This window comes from Ammospiza caudacuta, chromosome 1, assembly GCF_027887145.1.
Source record: "Ammospiza caudacuta isolate bAmmCau1 chromosome 1, bAmmCau1.pri, whole genome shotgun sequence".
Classification (NCBI taxonomy): Eukaryota; Metazoa; Chordata; class Aves; order Passeriformes; family Passerellidae; genus Ammospiza; species Ammospiza caudacuta.
The window spans coordinates 132,345,513-132,368,960 of NC_080593.1; the positions used below are offsets into that span (position 1 = coordinate 132,345,513).

The 23,448-nt window shown below is 37.2% G+C and overlaps 1 protein-coding gene across 8 annotated transcripts in view; it reads right to left on the bottom strand.

Annotated features, from left to right (window-relative positions):
• Positions 1–23,448, bottom strand: part of MATN2 (matrilin 2) — a 68,403-nt gene that overhangs the window by 23,470 nt on the left and 21,485 nt on the right. For all 8 annotated transcript variants that reach the window (XM_058804697.1, XM_058804671.1, XM_058804662.1 and 5 more), the window contains exons 3-7: positions 19,864–20,433; positions 15,702–15,824; positions 12,259–12,381; positions 6,624–6,746; positions 2,548–2,670 (exon numbers count right to left, since the gene is read on the bottom strand). In XM_058804697.1, the coding sequence (XP_058660680.1) occupies positions 2,548–2,670; positions 6,624–6,746; positions 12,259–12,381; positions 15,702–15,824; positions 19,864–20,433 (1,062 nt within the window). The remainder of the gene's footprint in view (positions 1–2,547; positions 2,671–6,623; positions 6,747–12,258; positions 12,382–15,701; positions 15,825–19,863; positions 20,434–23,448) is intronic.

Below are 23,448 nucleotides of genomic sequence, written 5' to 3' on the forward strand. Positions count from 1 at the left end.
GTAACACACTCTTTCGAAGAGTGCAGTAATCACAAGGTGCTAATTACTGGGCTTTGGAAATCATTATAACTGTAAATGTTGTAATCATATGTGCTTTATTACATGTGTAAAAAAATGCAAGCAGGGGAAAGGATGAGGAAAGCTCACTGTTTTGACAAACAAGGAATGTCTTGGAATATATTAATTTTTAGAAATTCAACTTGAGCTAATCAAAAACTAAAATAGTCAAAAAATTGCAACTCATCCAGGTTACCCTAAATATGCTTTTACCACAGTTTCTTTAAAAATTATTATTCCCTGTCCTACCAAGTGTTTTAAAAACTTCAGTGACTGAGCATTTCTTTGGAAAAGTAGGTTGTAACTACATCAGGGAAAAATGCTGCCAATGCTGTAGGTGATATGCAAAATGGTTCTCTGCAATAAAACTATCTTCTAAAACTGGGTGATGCCAAGTGGGCAGTGGTGTTGGGTTTCTCTGGGAAACACCAATCCTTCATTTAGCAACATTCTTCTGAAAAAGGACACCTCATGGAACGGATCACTGAAGCTGCAAACACAGAGAAGGGATGGGCCTCTTCACATCCCCACATCCCAGCATGCAGCAGCAGGAGGTGTGCAGGTTACACAGCCCATAGCAATGATATGGATGTTCAGCAGCAAGCATTGCCTTTGTGCTACACAGCACCTTTGAGTGAAAGGCTGAACACATTTCCCCAGTTATTTGAATTGGAGAAAATGATGCTTTAGTTCTCTGTTGGATCAGGGATCTCGCCATAGCATTACTTCACTAGGCCTGGCTTCTGGTGGACTTTGCAGTAAGGTTTGCATGACTCAGAAGCATCTCAAAAGGGACCCAGGAGTGTTTTCTCACTGTTCACACCTCTCCCTTGCAGCAAACTATCCACTGCAGTTCATGAGACACACTCATTGCTGCACGTATCACCATGGTGTTCTTGGGTGTATCTGGGATACGTTTGCACACAAACAACTCTTCCATGTTAACACATTCGTGTTCACAGCCATGCTGACTTAAAGCACAGATGTTTATTTCTGTGGAGAGAAAAATTGGAGCCAGCCATAGCGGCTTCTAAAGTAAAATGGCTTAGAAAAACTCTCTTTTCTCAAACAATACTGGTTTCTGTGCTTTGGACACCTACTAAAGCTGACAGTGAGATGAGGACCTGAGAGCAGACTGCAAACACTCAGCTATGTAAGGCTTCACTCTGACCCCCACAGATCTCCTCCTGTAGTCATCAGAAGTCACACATGGTGGTGAAGGAGGAATGCCTGGTGCTTGTCACCACTCACCTACTGTCCCTGACTTCTGAAAAGTGCATATGTGCAAACATTCTGCTTTACTTCACAAGCTTAGCTAACATGACCCTTGTTACAACAAGATTTGGAATAGGAGCCCAATCCTGGAAACATCACCAGATTTGCAGCCAAATCCAAAGACCCATAAGGAAAAATACCCCAAATGGGAATTACAATTTGCATTTAATTTGCAATTACATCCTTGGCAATAAATATTTTATACGATGCTGTTCTTTTGCTCTATTGGCTCTATTTGCTCTACCAAGGCTATTGAATCTATAAAAACCTGAATGTATTAACATACCACATAGATAATAAAAAGCAGAATAGCATGGATTACTGCAAAAGCAGCACTGTGTAGCCAAAAACGCTTTGTGAGAATGTATCTTTAAGACTAAACAAAACTACAGTTTCAAAACCAGATACATTTTATGAGTGCCTAGAAATAGAATTAGATCGCTCCAAACAAGTTTATTATTCATAAAATATCCTTAGTACAATTTTCTCCCCCCAACAACTGAGTCACGAGATCAGCTATTTCATTTTGCTGAATATATTCTCTCTAAACTTTAATACATCACAGTAAAAATCTGCTGTGATTCCAGGCCTCCAGTCAAAAAGAGCTGTAACACTAAGTCATTCTAAAGTAAAAGAGCTGTAACACTAAGTCATTCTAAAGTAAAAGAGCTGTAACACTAAGTCATTCTAAAGTAAATGGCACGTGTGACTGGTTTATAACGCTAACATTGCTCATGCTGTTTTTACAATTTTTTTAGGAAACTGTAAAGTTTCCTGGGTGACTCTAAGATTATTTTGATAGCTGTGTTGTCTGTTCAATAAATTTCCAAGCTGATGAAATGTATATGTCCTTGGCTAAACCAACTGGGTAAAACAAGGTGATTTTTTTTTAATTTCAAAGCTATTAATGTCTTTACAAGCCAAGGCCAGAAAGTTTCAAATAAGTAATGAACTTTAAGTAATTTTGTTTCCTACACTAATCCTCAGGTTTTCATAAAAGTCTTCAAAAATGTCTAATATACAAAGTAATCTACAAAACAGAGAAATGTATACATTCCCAACATGATTAATTCAGTTAAAGTTCAAGTTTATAAAGAAACATTTGTTTCAACCTTAATTATAGAGAAAACTTCCCTCTTTTCAGAAGGGAAACAATTCACTCAGGTTCAAGAAATAAAAGCAGATGAACTTTATTATGTCCAAAGAATTACTCACTTTTGCATGTTTTCTTATCTGGATTAAGTCTAAACCCTTCTTGGCATTGACAAAAATAGGAATCATCTGTATTAACACATTCCTGTTCGCAACCATGGTCCTGAAGAGAGCAATAGTCTGGTTCTAAACAACAAAAACATTAGTGCCAGTGAGTAATACAATTTCTTGGAAATAAACTAGGTAAAATGAGTTATTTTGTTTTCTTTTGCCTTATTTTTTCCCTTAGGCACTATTTTGGTGTTTTACCATATTGTTTCAAACCATGAAAATAAAATGCTTCATTTTTTCCAAATATCTGCTATACTGATGTACATCTGACATATACTACAAAGAATTATTGCAGAACATAAATAGTTCATGCAGTAGAGAAGTTAGAATCTTAAATGTTTCCTAACATTTTGCAGCTAAGCCTTATACATTTGCTCATCAAAATTGCCTCTACTCACTCAGAGCATGTTAGACATGATGTGTAACAAACACACAAACATGCTTTTGAATGCTGTTTATTAGATCATAGCAGGACAAACAAGTCATCAGGACTGTGGAAGTTTTTAACAGATATGAGTGCTTGCTTCACAATTCTTCCACTTGAAATGCCCATGGAAGAGAAGATGAGCAGTCTAGAAACAGCTACCACTTGTGGATAAAGTAACTTAGAAAGGACAGCAATTGTGCACTAAGCACTGAGATATTTCCCCTATAGAGTTTAACATTATTGATGAAGTCAATGAACATTCACTTAGATGCAGAGTCTGCCCATCACTTAGTTTTGTGTCAGTGTAGTTAATTTACATTAGTGAAAAATGCTCCTAACCCCTTTCACTGCCAAAAGTAGATAAACAAGTCACAAATTACATAAATCACACTTCAAAAACCGTCCAGGCACTTTTGAACACCTCATTATATAACCTGAAAACTCAGGGGGTTTTATTATTCCCAGAAGTTAACTAATTATTATTCCCAGAGGTGATTTGCTTTCAGAGGCGTGGACAGTTCTTTCTTTGGATTTGTGGAAGGTTAATGGAATTGAGTGTTTATATATGATGAAAGCCCTTTGTGATAATAAACCACCTATATTTTCAGAATAAATGAAGTGGAATGTGACTTCCTAAGAAAACTCAGAAGGACTATAATTTCTGTACAATCACTCTGTATATTAATCAACATTGATAACATTAATTAACATTTCTTTTACCAAAGCTTTTTCTGACAGCATATGCACATACATTTATACATAACATGGAGATATCTGTTCACTAAAATGAAAATTAGAAAATATATTTTTGTTTAAGAGGGCACTGAAGAGACAGAACCCACAAAGCCTTGTGTGTGCACCAGAGGAATGCAGTTCTATGCCTTCTGGACCTAAGCAGTGTTGTGGTGCATTTACCTGCTCAAATCCTTGCTCACTCAAGGAGAGACTTTTCCTGGATAACTGATTCTTAAGGTGACCACAAGGGCTGAAGAATATGTATTATCTTTGTTGAAACCTTGAGGCTATTCTGTTTGGGATACTAAAAACACTCTTCTAGTATGTTTATCAACACAGCCCAGGTTAAGGATATTAACAGAGCCTTGCCCAGCTACAAATTATGTGAACCCAGAACTGAAACAGGTCTTTTGTAAAGAACAGTTGAGGCTCAGCAGCAGCCAGTACAAGCAGAAGCTGCCATCTGTCCTCTTGAGGGGAGCAGCAAGAGTGGCAGGAGTCTCCTTAATAGTGGCTTTAATGTCCTCCACCTGCCTCACTGATAAACCAAACTTGCTGTGCCCTTCCAGCAATAGAGCACTCTGATGGTGCTGGCAAGGTTGGCTTCATGAGCACTGCTCCTTGTGTCTCATTCTAAGAACTTTGGAATAGCTCCCAGAGAAAACATTTGTTAGATATGCATGACCATACTGACAACACTTATATTTCCATGCATTTCTTTGTAGCCATGAGCATAAAGGCTTACTTTCTGTTTTTGAAAGGGAAGTCAGGCTTGTGAGACAATCACGAGATCTCAGGAGTGGGCGCCTCAGGCCTGCTTGCTGATGCAGAGAACTGCTCTGGCATGTGTGAGTCTTGACTAGTTGGCCATGTTCCCTGAGACTCAGTACATAAGCCAAACATGTAGAAATTTATGTTAAATTTTTAAAGTCACAAACATTTTAAATCCAGTGATCTGTAGTTTGTTGGCATTGTTTATGCAGACTCAAACTCAGTGTGATTTATAACATATGGGAACTAGGGGACACTTTTGCTCTGAAGAGCTCTCGTGCTGTCTTGACTTTTGCAGCATTAAGAGCTACACAGTTCTTTCATTCATGCTTTAGTTTATCCACAAAGCTCAGAGGATATCAAGTGTAAGGAATAGTGGCTTAGTAAGTCTTATTTGTGCTTATTTATGCCTAATATACTGTCTCAAGCAACAGATAAAGGATAGAGACAGGTCAAGCCTGAAATACTAGTCTCCCAGAATACTCCCTCAGATGTCAACATGCTGTGAATCATCAATTTAAATATGTTAAAATAATGCATACAGTTAGGCCATAAACTAAAAATCAGTCAAGGAATATGAAATGTTTATGCAGTTTTAAGGACTTTCTTTGGTTCAAACTGGAGGAGAAAACACTGCTCAAAATCCAAATTCTTAAAACAAAGAAATTAACAAAAACTTGTGCTTGGGCAACTAAAATAAGATTTCAGATAGGTATGGATGTGGAAGTATAATTAGCCAGCCCTTAGCTGATAGATACTTGACAAATGGGAATGTTAATACAATCTACAAATGATGTTAACCACTACAAATACTCTGGCCCTTGGGAAGCAGAAATTTCATCTTCCCTGACTCTGACCATCTAAAAATTATGTGTCCAATCTGGCAAGTCATCGAGACCCCCTGTATATTCAAGGAAAATACAGGCACTTCCATAAATTTGTGTCAGAACTGGAAGGGTTCACCTTTGAGAAGTGTATGTCTCTTTGCCTTGATGGTAAGAACACATATACAGACTGGATTACATGTTTTCTCCCTAAATGTTAAATTTAAATGGAATAGATATCAACCATAATACACAATATAAATACAACCTATGGGCTAACCAAATCTCTCATCAGAAGGATTGAAATGCCCCTCACACAGAAATGCAGTTGTATACTGATGCATTTTTTCAGAAATAATGTTTGAACATGTTATTCAATAATATGGGCTAAATTCATCACTGGCAGCAGCAATAGTCTAAAACTAATGGAGCTTTCCTGCATACAGGCACAATAGTAATATTTCTTTATCAAAGCCCACATTTATGAAGAAAGGTAACCAGGAAGGTACATTAAGGTTTTCCCTTGACATTTCCTTAAAAGGGAGTTATGAACATTAAACACTGTGGAGGTTTTAGCTTTGTTTCCCTATTATGGGAGGCTTGGCAAGAATATTTTCTGGTCTGTCAGATCTCCTCCACTTCATGTCCACTCTTCATTCCAGTAATTTTTAAATCTTTTTAGCCTGGTATGGAATTTGACAAACAACAAACAAGCAAAGCCATGAAGTTATTGTAAGCTGGTGGAAACACGGAAGCCTGGTAGAAGATACTGATACTGACAGAGCTTTGCCACACCATCAGAGAACTCACTCTGGAGAAAAATCCACAGAAAACCAGACTGCAATGTTTCTTCTGATTGGGAAACTACTGATTATTTTAGATCATCTTACAAAGCAAACTGATTATAAATAATTTTGCACAGACTTGTTTGTTTACCCAGATGGGGAGATTATATTCTAACCAAAAAAAAAAAAAATAGAATAATCAAAGAGAAATCCAAGGCAAAGCTTTTCAACAGCTTTGCTGTTGAAAAAGAGCTGGGTTTCATGTTAAGTTTTCTGTTCATAAGAGGGACCTTTACCCTTAGGCCCTCCCCTCAAAACAACTTGCTTTGCTTTCAAGACCTTTGGCTTCCAGGGCACTCCAACCTAATGCATTTCTATACCTGATGCATTAGTCAGCATTCTCAGGACAAGTGGGAGGACTACTGCTGGCAGCTGGAAGACAGAAAAAGTATAAACTGTTCATAATTAAACTTTATCACAACTTACTTCCACAAGTTCTTTTGTCTGGATTTAAAATGAACCCTGGGTGGCATTTACAGTAATAGGAGTCCTTGGTGTTAACACATTCGTGTTGGCAACCATGGTTATCCAAAGCACAGTAGTCCACAACTGAAAAAGAACAAGATGAACGTGCAATTAGGAAAAAAACCCAGAACTGTTATGCATGGATATTATGGTTCTAGAGACACACAGTAGCTATAAAAAAAGGAAAAGCTGATGTAATTGCTGTCTTGAAAAGCTTGTCTGCAAAAAGTAGTGCACTCACAACAACAGTTGGTAAATCAGATTTTAAATGAATTATTTAAATGAATAATTTCTCAACTTTGAACATTTATCAACTCTCAGACTGTCAGGAGCTTTCTCAACATGTTTTCTCAGATCTGGAAACCATGCATCAGCGAGCATCTCTGTCCAATGTTCACACTGCAGTCCAGGGCATAGAAAAGTTTGTTTGATTTAGTCTTCTGTCTCTGAAGTCCCAGTCCTGGAATTGCTCTACTTTTCCTTAGTTCCCTCCCAGCTGTGTTAATTCTCAAGAGCTGGTTCTGTAGCCTGAGTTTATAGGAAAATCTTGGCATTATCTTCTACACTGAAAACTGTCACAGTACATTCATTTCTTCTAATGTGTTCCACATTCATTCTGTGCGAAGCAGCTACAACTGCAAAGCCTGAGAGTTTCAGGCTGATATTCTCCATGGATATTCTGCTTATATAATGCAGGGGACAAAAAAAGTCACAGGCAGTCCTGTCATCTATTTCATAACTCTGGTCATTTATTACACAAGTTGATTTAAAGTTGCTAAAGAAATAAAAGGATTTTAAATATTTCTTTGTAGGTTAAGCTTCGTCTTCACAACAAAAGTCTTAGAAGAAATTAAAGATAAGTCACAAAACTGGTGCTCTATCTACAAAGAGCTGCCAGACCTACATTAGGAAAGTATACCTGATTCTTTCTGCAGAAGACAGTCATGTACTTAGCTTCATACCAAGACAGGTTCCTCTTTGCCAACTAAGTAAAATTTTTCACTGTTTTATACTGCTGAGGCTCACAAATTTTTTTAAGAGGCAGTAATTTGTTTTAATGCAATCAATTTTTTCTTCAATTGCCCCACCTATGTAAATCATGCACACTCAGGTGTGCTACTATATTTAGTCAAGATCATCTAGTCAGGAAAGCAGATAACCTATTCAGCTACTTTGAAAGAGTTTCTTTTAACCCTTCAGAATAGTTCTGTTGAATCAAGTCAAATTACTTTCTGGCTACCATGTGATACCATTTTCCTGGCAGGAACCTTCCTGTTTCCAGAATCGATTCATATTAAAACTTATTTACTGAATATGTATTTCAGGGATATAATGTGCCATACAATTAACTTTCCTCTTAAATTAATTCCAATGTGCACATTTTCAAGTGTTTAAAAGGCACATTAAGAAATAAGTAGGCCAAAGAATACATGCAATTTAGCATCATACCTAGGAAATAGCCCATATGGATGTCTTTGTAAAGTTACCTCTTCCTCTGCATTGAACCTTAACAAAATTAATTTCTATTGCAATATCTACAACTGCCCAACTAATGATTATAAGAGTGAAAATAGAATATTCAGTTGTAAGAGAGACACAATGACCATTTAGTTCAACTGTTTGACCAGTTCAGAGTTGACTTTGCCCAAATGCCTCTCACACACTGACAGGTTTGGAGCATCCACATTCCTACAGCATTCCTCCTGTAGGAAGCTTGTTCCAGTGTTTGACCATCTTCTTGCTAAAGAAATGCTTCTTAATGTCCAGTCTAAACTTCCCCTGGCACAGCTTTGAACCATTCCCACGTCTCTGGGAGAAGAGCATATTTTACGCTAAGTCACGAGATATACATGAGATGTGAAAACCTAAGATTTCACTGTTCTGAATTTTCTCTCATGTCTATTTCAATAAGAAATTTTTTCTAGATGATTTATTAGTGTCGTTTTTAGTGAGCAAACTATTAATTCAGTTGTCATCTCTGCATATTTGTTCCACCTTGTTTTTCTCACTTGGCATTAGTAAGTGATGAAAACCATCTTTGACTTCCAGTTAGCAGTTCTGCACTCTGGGTGCTTACATTGCCCTCTATGAACCATGGACTGCATGGGTCACCTTTCTCATAAGGGGTTGTTTTAGCCCTATGATGTTTATAGAGGTTATTCAGGTGCGGGATGATGAAGGAAGTTAAAGAGAAGGGTAGGAGGAAAAGGTGTAGGGCAAGTAAAGGCATAAGGAGGATGAAAAAGAATATGAGGGAAGAACAAAACACACTCAGGGAAGACTCGTAAGAACCTAAGAAGCAGCCAAAAAAATCCAGTAGTGCCAGCAGCCAAGCCGCTGCCAAGAAAAAGGGATCCAAGGGCAGCAAGAGGGATACAGTCTAACTAACACTAGTGCCAGGAAAGAGAGGACAGCATGTCCAGCAACACCAAGGTGGAGAGACTGAGTGTCCAGCAGCCTAATGGAGAAAGGGTAGCTCATTACCAGCAAACAACAGCTGACAGGACTTTGTCCATGTGAAAAACAGATCAAAAAAGGCAAATCTGCCAGCTAGATTTACCGCTGAGCAGACAGTTCCAAGTTTTGTTTATCCTACAAATTCCTTCATAAACTGCATTGGAAACTCTCAGATTGGTTGGTTGTTCAGTGGTCAGCTTGAATGGATACTTGTGAGTTCTGGCTGTGAGATTTCATGTAATTATTGCCATTCAGGTAACTGGCTGGCACATGTCAATAAAGCAATTAATATCACCACTGATCCTTAAATTAACCCATCAGAAAAAATTAATAAACATGCCCATGAAATGAAGTTTCGGTACTTTCTAATTTGCTTTTGCTGGAGTTAAAACTTTGGAAATCACAGAGATCTTAGATGGAAACCTTTGACTCTTTCCAAGAATATCACAATGCATATTTCCTACTGAAATTCTCTTTTCATTCTCTGGAAGGGGAGGAGTGACTAACCTTAATGAAGTCACTGATTTTTGCAAAATTGTTGTTATTCTCAGTGATCTCTAGTATATGTGTGCATCAAGATCTTTATTCAGATCCTGCTCATTTGATAACACATACTTGACAGAAAGGAAGGATTAACTAGCTTAGGAGTAATGAAAACTGAGAGTTATCACTACTGATTCAGTACTACACATAGTCTCCCTTAAAAAATTTTCCAGCAAGGATGATTATTCATTGGTGATCACATCTGCAGAAGCTGTACATTCTTAGTATTAGCATATTTCTCAAAAATCTCAAATTGTTCAAACCTGAAAAGTCAAATTTTAAAGGCTGACAATAGGATTTGCAGACAAATTAGCATCAAATTCCTAAATTACCCAATCTTTTCCTGTTCAAGAAATGTAGAGAAACTAAGTTCTGCACAGACCAAATATAATTAATATACATTTAACCATTCTTGTACATCAGTAACAAATTTAAAAGTCAAGTGCCAAATATGCAACTGAAAAAGAAAAATAAAAAATAGAAATGTTAATAATGTGCTTTAAAATTCCACTTAATACTGCTAATTATTGCAGTGGTATGAATAGCATGTACTCATGTTTTGTTACTAAAAGGTACAAATTAATAGAAATCACGTGGAGAAGAAAAACTCCTGTAAAGGACAAGACAGTGAACCCATGCATGCTCTATTTTGAAAATAATAGAAGACAGAATATGAAATCTTTAAATGTCAACAATAGTGCTCATAATAAATGTGTATCTCTTCAAGCCAAAGAGAGTCAGTGAGGAGGTAAGAAAAAAAACGTCAAAGATGTATCATGCCTCCAAACAGCAATTGCCCCAGACATTGCAGATAAGTTATTAACAGACAAAAGTCCCAAACATCAATGCAAGAAATTCAATAAGTGGCATAGAAATATTATGAAGTTTTAAATAACAAAAATAGATTTCGCATTTATTACAAAATTAATATTAGACTTGACATACAAAGAATTTCACCACAATGAAAGCTCTGCTTTCCTGGAAAGAAAATCTTGGGCTGTCAAGGAACTTCAGCTTAATAGAAAATAGTAACAACAGCTGATGACACTAAGCATGAATATTTTGGATTAGAATACCTGGTAGGAAAGAATCAGGGATGAAAGCAGTTACCAGAGGTCACGGATTTCCTGTCTCAGGATATAGTCAAATAAATAGCAGAGAAGTATATCCTTTATTCTAACACAAGTAAGTCAAGAGAGTCAGCTAAGGTTATTAGGTGAATGTTAGATATAGAAATCTGGGCCAGAACATAAAAACTTACCTAAATAACCAGTATTATCTGCATTTTCAAAACAATTTGGTTTCAAAAACCAGGTTCTTAAAATGGTATATGAGTGGCCAAATTATGCTGGAGACAAATTATATTGAGACCTTCAAATACTCCTATACTGAAATCATGAAGCCAACAAGTAAAGGAAACATTTCTGAAGAGTAAGCGCAGAGTGAATATTCTTCAAAACCTCATGTTATCCCAGGCCTAAAAAACCTCAAAACCTTTTTTGTGTGTCTTGCATGAAGTTACATGAAGAAAGTTCCATAAATTGTCACCTATTTTGCATTTCAAAACTGGGCTATCCTGGAAGTCAATAGCTTTTTGAAGGTAATAAGAGGAAGATATGCTAGAGCTGTCTTAAAATGACAAGAAAGAGTAGGCTGTTGGACAAAAGCATTGTGGCAGCCTGTGGCAGAATTGAGGCCAAGGACTGACTTGGATTCATTTCCATGGCACTTCAATTTGTGTTTGAAATTAAGCATGCATCTAAGTGCTTGCCTGAAGAGAATACCTAACAAATAATGTAATTTTGTATCCAGATCTCACTAGGGCTTTTTGCAGTGGAAACAGAAGACAGAAGACAGTATTTTCTCAGAATGGAGCACGGAATGAAAAGTTTACAAGAATAGGTACATAGACTTGTAAAAGAAATTGTAATAGAAGCATTTACCACATATGAACAGAGAAGAAGATGAGATATTTACAGAGTAATACAGAGGGGAGTGTGTTTTGTGTTAAAGAGTTATTGTACCATATTTCCACACTCTCTCTTTTGAGCTGTTATTCTTGGAAGTTATATTTATTTCCGTATTGCCTGCAGTGAAAATTAAAGGAACATAGTGGATGGTTTCCTAAAGTGGTTAAACCGTCCTAGAAGTCAACCTTTCCAAAAAGGAGTTGAAATGTCTCCTCACATCACCATAAAATCAAGTGAAAAAACATCAAAAAATTGTCCTCTTTTAAAGTTTTTCTGTGCATAACTTCTGTCTGAAGAGCAGCTACCGAGATTGTCCGCCTTTGTTTTTTAATGGCCACATATATCATGCCAGTACATTGCTGGCCACCTACATGGATCTTGAATAAAACATCGGGTGTGTTGTCAAAATGGAAAATTACTTTCTGTGTGAAATTGGTTGGAACAATTTTCCCAAGACACCATTCATTATCAGTAAAGGCCTACAAACATGTAAATTTTGTGTGCTTTCTCACTACCACTCATACAGGAGAACATATTTGTCTATAGCTAAAGTGGATACTCTTTTATATTGAGTTTTGCTTTGGTTTTGTCAAGAGATAAATGTGAATTGCTGAATTCATACTCACCAACACAGCTCTTCCCATCTGCATCAAGCTCATACCCTTCATAGCACTGACAGACATAGGACCCAGGTGTGTTCACACAAATCTGCTCACAGGCATGTTTCTCCACAGCACAAAGGTCCTGAGCTACAACACATAATTGCATGAGTATGACATTCTTTAACCTTCTACAATGCACAGATAGACCATGGATCAAAATAAATTTCAGGAAGCTATGGGCAGCTCTTTAGAGATGAGCTCATTTTAACACAGATCATGCCAATATTCTGTCAAACAGTGAAAGACAATAAGATCAGTCACTCAAAGCTGAAGCACTCATTTCTTCAGTTGATGGCAAAGACTATTAATGGACCAATGGTGTCTAGTAGAGTTTCTTGAGGTATGTTTCCCTAAAATGTTCAAAGTGCATTTTTCAGGGATTTTTTTTTAAAGAAAAGTAATTGTGTTTATTTATGTATTTTTGGGGCTTTATTTTGCATAACCAGATAAATGATGATGAGGTTGGAAAGGGAAAGAAAAGGAAAACACAACAGCAAAAAACTCAGGCATATTTAATTTCTGGGTTTTAGAATTTTTCATTTTTATGCAAAATACCATAGCAAGTCACCCCTCCCATGCAAAAGATCTCAAAAAAATGACCATGACAAATGAGGTCAGTTCAGCACCTAGCCAAATAAAGCACACTGGGCTTTCTTTTCAACAGACTAAAGCTTTATGAGAACCCCAAGTTTCCCCAGCGAAAGCTCTGGAAAGCAGAGTGCTTTGTGTTATTCAAAGACTGCTCAACACATAATGGTCATTTACAGCTACAAAATAGGCTTTTGGAACATGTTTGAGGAAATCAGCCAAGCAAAACCAAATTTTCTTTTATAGCTGTCTGCTTCATATCAAGCAGCATGATGAACAGCATAAACAGTCGCTTAACTCTTTTGTTCCAGTGTAAACACCCACAAATAGATAATTTTCCAGCTTGTTTCAGCTACATTCCTCTTTTGTATCATTTTGTTTATTAATGTAAGATTCGAGCATCTCTAGAGAAGAATGGGAGAGATTAGTTAAACAAACAAATACAGTGTAATAAGTAAAGAATACCCATTATCTAACACAAACACTCTTCTCTAGAAAAGTTGGACCACAGTACACGAAAGGAGCATCCTTCCATGGATGCAAAAACGTAATAATTAAAGAAATGTAAGAATATTTTTAGTTTAAAAAAATCCATTTCCTAGCATGAAGTGAAGTTGCCAGTTCATTGCTGATTGAAGCCATTTGGTTAAGGGCTTTAAAGAACTGACTACTGATAGCATATACTCTCACAACATTAAAAAAGGGAACAGAACAATAAAACAGAGTCTGACAAAAGAATGAAAAGATAGCATAACATTAGCTACCTAGCATTCATCTTTCCTGCACTGTTTAATTCAGAAAGAGTTAAATTTTGTATGTAAAGAAACTATTTGTTCATTGAAGAGGTGCTAATACAACCAAACCTTAGATAAGTACATCTGGTTTATGTTGATCATGTATTGTACTTAACTTAAACATGATGAAGATTTATTTTACTTAGACGTCAAGTGAGGAATCCATTGTCTCTGTGCACTTGTGGGCAATTAACAGCTAGTGAAGGTAACTAAAATACTCCCACATGGTGCATTTTTCTTTCACTGTGATTCTCCTACCTCCAGAACTAAGCTGCCCCCAATGTCCAGGCTTGACTCCCCATCCTCATGAATTCTGTTACATCTCTGTGGGGGTTTTAGACTTAATTGTTTGATCTCCTCTAGACTGATAGGGCATCATCTCTCTTCTTCACCAGTGATTTGCACCATCCTAGCGCATTTAAGGCCAGTTTGATGACTCTCAGATTTCCAGTGCTAATTGCCAAAATTAATTTATAATTTGGTAATGTAAAAAACCTAAACGCTGCAAACACATTGAAGGATTAATTTGGCTTTCATATTGATCAAACTGCAATCTAGTATCATCTGATTGACAATCAAAGCAGGTCAAGCAAAGAAATCATGTGAGAGGTAAGTGGGGAAAACCAATAGATATCATAGCTAAAAACAAGGTAAAGCAATGCAGCAAAGGGCTTTGAAAAATGGTAGAGAGGGAGCATATTGAGGGCTACTGTGCCTGGGTCACTAGCAGGAAAATTACATACAATTCCAAAACTCTTGGAAATTAACCTGTATTTGAAGCAGTGCAGTGCCCAAATGTTGAACTGCTGGCTGAGAAAAACTATGGAAATGTAACAGAGTAACAGGAAGAAGAGACAATAAAGAAAGAATTTTTCAACTTGTAATTAATTTTTTTTAAATTTATTTACATACCTTCACTGTTTCATTGGTGCTTCATATTTGATATAAAACAACTCTAAGCAAGAGAGACTAAGAGTCCACTAATCTCAAGATACCTGGCAGTTTTATGGCACTCTCCTAAGATACAGAACATCAAATACAATGATGGGATTTAAGCCTGCAGTCTTCACCTTAGGTCTAAATTATCGATTGTAAGAGCTACATCCTATGCTCTTATGATTACTGTCTCCCACAGTTTCTTGAAAAGATGTTTTCCAAAATTTTTCTTCTGGCTAAAATCAGTTCAGCAGCTTTAATTTGAATCCATGCACTTTCATCTGCATCTGTACACTGCTGTGTAATAAAAACTTGAATTTTTAGCACGTACATTTTCCACAAGTAATTAAATATAGTGTTACATAATTTCTTTAACATAAGGTGGATACAGAATAAATTTGACGTATCCCCCTGATGTAAATTGCTGTTAATTACTTGGAAATAAGTTAAAATGCACTAACAAAATACTGACACAAAAATCAAAATTAAAGGGAAATACAGTTTGTTATTATAAACTATACAGCCAATTACTCAAAATGAAAGAAGTCAACACTTTTAAAGAGAGGAATGAGAGCATAAGCAAGTCTTCTGAAACCATTCTTTAAAACGTTGCAAATCCTTATATTTCCACCAGCAGTTAGAAAGAGCTTTTCAGAATGTCAGGTTGTTTTACAGTTTTCTAGTATAGGGTCTATTGCACCATTCTGCACCTTTTAGTATTTTAGTACTGTTGCTAGCTGAACAAATTAGTAAAGTATATAAATTCACTTCATTTGAAATTATAAAGTTACTGATTTGGTTGTTTTTAATTGTTGAAGTTAAAATACCAATAAAATTAAAATGTAACTTCATATAGTTACAGTGTACCTCTGCAGAGTTGTGTATAAAATTCAGCTGGATATACTTCAGAAAGATTTGTAAGAACTTCACTTAAAGCAAGAAAAAGAATTACAACTTCACCTTTCTAGACACTTTCTGATGATTATCATTAAATATGTACTGACCTCAGTTCTTTATGAGCCCAACAGAAAGGGTAAGTGATGTTAAACCCTTTTTGGGAGTATGAAAGAGAAAAGAAAGATAACATACTGCTGCAAGTCCTCTGGTCAGCATTCAGAATGTATCCTTGTTTACATCTGCACAAGTAGGAGCCAGGGGTGTTTATGCAGAAGTGATCACAGTGATGCTCAACTATGCTGCACATATGAGGCACTGAAAGAGAAAAAGGAAAACATTATTAGCTGCTGATCCTAATTACTTGTGGTCACAACTGAAAAAAAAACTGATGTTGAAAATTTTAGTGAAGTAACTCAGAAATTTCAAATTAAGTGTTGCTAGTAAAGACAAAAAATGAGATCCTAAGAAAATAAAAATACACAAAGGAGTATTTGAAAAATCTAATCATTTGGTGGCCCTATGAAGACAATGAAACAAACCTTTTATAATCAGCTTTAGAAAATAAGTGAAATTTAAGTGTAAGCTGATTTAGAGGACATTCAACTTCTCACATGAAGAAAATCACCACACAGTACCCAATAATAAAGAAGAATTATTAAAAAACAACTTAATGAAGATACTGTTTTGCTTGCTTAGTTATTAATGTTGAGGAACGTGCAAATAACACATGACGACACTGAGGATATGCATCTCCAAGATTCATTATGCAGGAGCTGAGTTGAGCTACCCCTCCAGATTGTAAGTCTTTCTGAGTCTATTTTTGTTCTGTTTGTATTTTATGTCTCTAACAGCAGGTATTAAAATGCAGCAGACAGCCAATGAAAGAGAAAAAGAATGAAGGCCCATTCAGTCAAATTAATTGTTGAACTATTTTTCTCCAGAGCAGTATTTGGGGATTAAGAAATCCTGATTTTTTTTTTTTCCAATGCAGCATTGCTTGTATGTAATCTCCATAATATATAGGTGAATTACTTCTCAGAGAACTTTGTGTGGAAAAGTATCTATTTTGCTCAACAGCAATCAGGGATTGGTGTGTTCCTAATGCGCTAGGTTGACAAAACTCTAGTAAAATTTATGGAATAGATATTGACAGTAATCTTCTAAAAGCCACAACAGAAGCCTGCAAAGTACCTTAACCTGGTGGGTGTGGTACTGGTGGAAAAAACCCACATGTGATTTTAAGATATTTACTATGTATCTGCTCTTTGGCACGGTTACTAGAGTTAGGTATTTATTGCTAACACACAAACCACCACAATTTTCTAATCTCTTAATCAGCTTCTTGGATTTCACAAATTTCTCCCATAATAAATCTTCTCAAGTACTTTTATTTATATGAACACAGACCTACTTTGACTTCTTGTCTTGTCATCTTTCTGTCATTCTGAAAATGAAAGCGTTCAATGACAGTAGTCCAATAACTCCCGTTCCTTCTGAGAGTACATTGTTGCTGTCTGTTACCAATCTTCCCATCTACCACACAAGTACAGTGTACATATTCTGAAGTGTTTCTGTTGCTCCCATTTCAAAGCAGTGATAGTCATTAGTCTGATTTCTGTGGTGGAGTCTGCTCTCTGAATGATTTCTGCAACCTCATCTGTTGCAGGAGGTGTGATCATAGGAAGGTAATAGGGTGATCTCATAGTTAAGGAATCTGAACATGAGCCTTGTTGTGACTTAGATCTTATCTCTATATCACAGGGTCCTTATTTGATTTTGGGCAAGACAATAGTATCAGTATCTTCAAGGAAATATCAGCCTTCACACTGTAACTGTTCAGACAGAGACCTGAATCTGGATTTGCAAGAGTGCAAGTGATGGCTGTAGAGCTGTGAATAACATGTTGTATTAGTCCAAAAATGTTACATGCCTGAAAATCACATCCGGGATTGCACTGAGTCAAATATTTAAAGTTAGTGGAGGTAACTTTAGGTAGAGTCAAATATTAAGTTAGTTTTGACAAACATAACCCTGTTTCTGTTCCTCCATTCCTCCAGTGTAAAATGGGCATGACATTGCTATTTACTTTACAGGAATATAATAAAGACTTTATCTGCTCCTGATTGCTCCATCCCAAGTCCTGTCTTTCTCACACTTCATCTAATCTCCATCTCCTTTCCTGGATTCTCTTCCCATTTCCACCAACATTTTTCTGAGTTTTCAACTCTTGTCTTATTCTTCATGCCTCTGATCCCCCAGGATACTCTTTGCTTCTGTTTTACCTTACTGACTAGTAATAAAAAGGGGTCCTGGCTTCATCTGGTGTTTCTGATACCCCCAAACCTTTAACAGTCAGGGGCAGGAACTGTAGGGAACCTCTGACTTAATAGAATAAAGCACATCCAGTTCACAGGGATTCTTCTGAGAATATAGGTCCTGGGTACTTAATAATCTCTCCCATTCAGTAGTAAGTAGTGGCTAGTTTGGCTTACTTCTTGTTTTCCCCACAAAGCTTCACCATTTAGCCATGGTTTTCTCTTGTCATCACAGGAACCATGAAGACACATTCCCACAGACACAAGGGTGATTCAGACACAGGGACGGCTCAGGGGCCAAGGTCTTTTCCCACAGCACAAAGCCCAGCAGACAGCATTCCAGAAGACTTGACCAGAGGGGTGCCTTCAATTGCTTTAGCAAAGAAACAAGGTGTCCAGATGTTCCACTCAGCTACTGATACTGCCTCTGGGTCCACACCTGGGAGGACTTAAACTAACCACATTTCTTGGAGGAATGATGAATTTCAAGAGAGCAATCATAGCCTCTGCTTCCTAGAATTACTCTCTTGAAATTCATCAAGCTGAATGCTGCTTCACAGTCAAGAGCAAATAAAATATTATGGATCCTATCTCCAGTTTAGCACCTTATGTTGAAATCCATATGAATCTAACAGTTTAAACTCTCTGTTGAACCTGGATCTGAGTTTTTAAACATGTCTTAGGATCTCACTTTGAATTCTCAGCACAGCAAATCCTGTGGAGGCATTTCCTGGGAGCAGGAGGCAACTGCAATCCTTGTCACCTCCATAGTCCTCCATCAGCAGTGGGGGGTGGCTTCACTGCGGAACACATAATTTTGATTAAAAGTGAGCTAAAAACTCTAATAAATTTATTGGATATGGCCCAGTGAGAAAAAAATCCAACCAAGTAAATGTTATTTGTATGGGATTTGTTTCTAAAACACAATCTAAAAAAATCAGCATTTGCTGCACATTCCATTTAAACTCTGAATCCAATGATTAGTTTACTCTTTCTTGGTTTTTAAATATATCCCACTATGCCAGATAATAATACAGCAAGGAAGAAATGGGAAAAAATCTATTATCTGATGAATGTCTTTGTTGGTGTTTTGTGCTGAGACAGTTCAGCTGCTCTTTGAAACAATTTTGGAAAAGATCAAGTAAGGAAAATCCTCCAGACTATCCTTACAATAAGCTGCAGTTCTTTTCTGGCAAAAGCATCCCTAGACATGAGTGACCATTTAATCTTACCCTGCATTCGTTTTCTGGATTCTAATGAAAAGACATCAGCTAAAGGCCAAAGTTGTAGGAAATATTTTCACATTTATCTCAGGAATAAATAAAAAGTCTACTAAGCACATAGATTAAAATAAAATTAATTACAAATGCCATGATATTTGCAAAAGGTAATTCCTTATCAGGGAATTACAGATGGAAGTGATATCTCTATTGTAAGTTAATGCTTATTTAAATATTTACCTTATTGGATGAATAAATAATGTCACTGTAAAGGCTTTTCCTAACTTCCTGTATTTAAAACAGATGGAATACAAAACCTTCTAAGTCTGTGTTTCACTTCCAGTAACAAGACATATACAGAAATGATTCTTTGCATAGAATTCGTATGTAAGCTTTGGAAGAGATATTCATGGACTCTCAAGACCATTTAAATAACTGAAAGACTGTCCAGCAGTTAAAAGTTTCACTGCTAAGAGAGACCACTCTTAAAATGAAGAGATGAAAAAACTTAACTAATATTCAAATATCATAAATCATAAATTTATTTCTATTATGTAATAAATAGGAAAATCATTATATGTGTGTTTGCCTAACTGCTTACGACCACGAGCAATGAAATAATTTTTTATGGCACTTAAAAGTAGCATGAGTTTTCCCCATGTGTGTGACTGCTGTTCTGGATATTGTTTGGCTAATCTCCCTTCAATACATATGTTCTAACAGATAAGGTTTCATGTAAAAAAAAAAGTTTATTGATAATGCTTATTTTTTTTGTTTCACTTTCATCTATATATTCAAATCTATAGATAAAAACCTTACCACAAAGTTTATCTTGAAAGGCAGAGGTCAATGTTTCAATCTGACTGAAATTAGCAACCAGAAACACATGTTCTTCATGTGGTTCACTCCCAATGGACTTCAGAGTGTTCATATCCACTCTTCCCACTCCAATAGCAAAAATTAGGATTCCTGAGTTACGTGCTTTAGCAGCAATCTCTGCCACAGGATCTTGAGGTCTCCCATCTGTCACTATCATGATAATTCGGGGTACATTCTGCCTCAGAGGTCGAGCCCCCTCTGTCTCTGAAAATGCAATGTTCACTGCATACTGCAGAGCCAGTCCAGTCATGGTGCCAGTGGAGAGGTGCATCATCCTCCTCACGGCTCTTTCGATGTCCTGCTTCCTCCTGAAGGTCTTCAGTGAAAACTCCTGCTTGACGGTGCTGCCGTACTGAATCAGACCCACGTGCGTGGCGTCAGGGCTGATGTCCAGAAACTGCAAGATGGTCAAAATGAACTCCTTCACTTTTTCAAAGTCATAATGGCTCACACTGCGAGAGCTGTCAATGATGAAAACAAGGTCCAGACGTTTGTTGTTGCAAGAGTTTTCTAAAAGGAAAATGCAAAAACAGTACTTTACAATTTCAAAAGGCAAATAGGTTCAGGTTTACTGTCTAAACCAACTCTGACAAGTGCTGTGAAAATTCAGGAAAAATAGGACAAAGCACAATTAAGAATATTTGGGCAATATAAATTTGTTCTCCAGTATATAATAAAAATGGCCTGATACTTGATCATTATATGTATTTTTGTGTGTGTGTGTGTGTGTGTGTGTGTGTGTGAGTGAGGTAAGTGCCCAGAATGGTTAATGGCAGTGGAATGGTGAGAAAGAATCACACAGCTTGGGTTGAAAAGGGCATTAAAGATCATGTAGTCCAATCCTCCTTGCTGTAAGCAGGGACACCTTCCACTAGACTGGGTTTCTCAAAGCCCCATCCAACCTGGCCTTAAATACTGCCAGGGATGGGACATTCACAACTTCTCTGAGCAATCTGTTCAAGTAAAGAATTTCTTCCCTACACCTAATCTAATCCTGGCCTCTTTTAGTTTATTATTAGTTCATTCCTACCTGTCCTACCACTACATGCCCTTGTCAAATGTCACTCTTCAGGTACTTGTGCATTACCCTGTTTTATCACTGTTGAGATTTTGACCTCACTCCCCATGCAAGAGTGGAAATCCTCTCTGAATGACAGTTAACTATTTAAGTGGATGCACTGTGATGCTTTATGTGGCAGGGCCTGAAAATTTAGAAATCTAATACTGTGACAAGTCTATCAGGAGGATATAAGTGTTTCATTAAAAACAGAGAAATAGAACACAAAGAAATACAGGCCAAAAGCATCTGTTAATTGCACTGACTGATAAGAGAAGGGATGGATTTTTCAAGGAAGTTGGCACTAAGCAGCACTTTGCATGTACAAAGTACTGTTCTCAATGATGTCAACTGCAGCTGTGAATGCTCAGCAGTTCTACAAATCAAATGTCATGATTTCAAGCATGTAATTAATACCCATCTGGGGAAAGTTTCATGTATTGACTAGCTTAGCATCACAGAGAAATTATATGGTTGCATCAGAGAGAAAACCCTGTTGTCTGCAGTGGTACTCCACTCAGCCAAAAAAAACACTCATACTGAACACTCCCTGAAATCTATGTCAGCTTTCAGAAGACTTTTATTCCAAGAATCACTGAAGCAGAAATATTACAGACAGAGTATGTCTATATCTGACTATGGCACAGATGGGCAGGCCAAGCTATTAGGGATAGCAGTAGAAGTGATGGCTGGCTGTCTTGTAGGAATACTAAGAGCTTTCTGGGACTCTGGGTACATCCTCTGGCTTCTGCTCAGCATACTTTTCTGAAAGAATATGAGAAATATGAGACACATGCATGAGTTGCATGATGAGAATGGATAGAGACTGACCATTCACAAGAAGCTGGCACATGACAGGTTTGAGGCAAGCCTGTGAGTTGAGCTATCATACTTGTCACAGAAGACAGCATGTGGAAAAAGGACTTTGATGGGATGCTGATGAAAAGAAATCAACAGAGGTTTAATGTGCATACTAGAGACTCCTCCAAATTAGGAAATCCCTGCATCATAAAAGCATTGCAGTTCAGGGAATAACTGCAGGTGGCATTTTCTTGTCCTTAAATTATTCCACATGCACCTACTTTTGACCTCTGTCAGAGTCAGAACATAGGGTCAGATATACCTATGGCTTCAATCATTGTGTCTGCTCATCTTCCTAAATTCCTGTGGCTATGAATAAACCTGTGAGGTTCTTAGTTGTGTTTGTATACCTAGCTTGAAAGATTAAAGATGGGAAGAATGCTCATCAGACTGTAGTGGCATCCTTATTTTACTAAGATGAGACTCCCCTAATCAGTAGTTTCCAAACTGTATTGCCAAACCCAATTCAATCCCGGCACACTGTCATCCATCGTGTACAGTGAATGAGGCACTAGGGAATGTTTGGTGGAAAAGCAGTGTCTGACTGTACAATCAAAGGACATGCCATACTGCACTAGTACAAGTGGGCCAATCAAGGACTCAATTGGAAAAACATCTCTCTGTAGACTGTCCTTTAAACAAATTCGCTTGTGACTGCTGACGAACACTCACCATGCACTTCTGCCAAGGCAGGGGGTGAGAAAGATGCCTGTTTTCACTTGTTAACTCAGAAGCCTCTTTCATAGATTACCAAGAACATTTTTTGGCATAGAATAAAAATGCTCTTTAATGACAATAAAAATGACTGCCTGGATTTATTCATGTGCAGTCTACAGTACAGCTTTATTCATAAGCGTAGGAATATGCTCGGGTTGCTTATTCTTTCAAAATCAGAGCAGGCTGAATATAAGCCAAGCTGAGCAGAAAAAAAATTCCAGTTCTAATGGGATACAGATATCCTGACATAACTATTTTCCACCTTATTATCTTAATTGCCTTATATACAAAAAATGACAAATTATCTTTACTACTATAACATGAATGATTTCAGCAATATGAAGATAATGCTAAGTTATGATTTGTGGGAGCAGACCAAGAGGAAAGAAGGATAATTACAGAAAAAAAGATTAAGAATATGTGTGTGCATATGAGGGGAAGGACAGATAAGGGAGAAGGGTAAAATGGATGCTATTTTATTTCCCGTAAAACATTTCAGTGTTTATGCATTAAAGGTAAATCATGCTTGACCAGCCTGATTGCCATCTATGATGAAACGACTGCCTGGATGGATGAGAGGAGAGCAGTGGATATTGTCCACGTAGAGTTCAGCAAGGCTTTTGACACTGTCTTACAAAATCCTCATGGGCAAACTCAGGAAGTGTGGATGATGTGGACAGAGAGGTGGCTTGGTTTGGTTTGGTTTGGTTTGGTCTGGTTTGGTTTGGTTTGGCACAAGGTATAGTTAGAGGCCTGTCACTGGTGGTATCTCCCAAGGTTCAGTACTGGTCCCAGTATTGTTTAGCTTTTCACCAATAACTTGGATCAAGGGGCAGAGGCCTCCTCAGCAAGTTCCCAACAACACAAAGCTGGGAGGAGCGGCCAATATC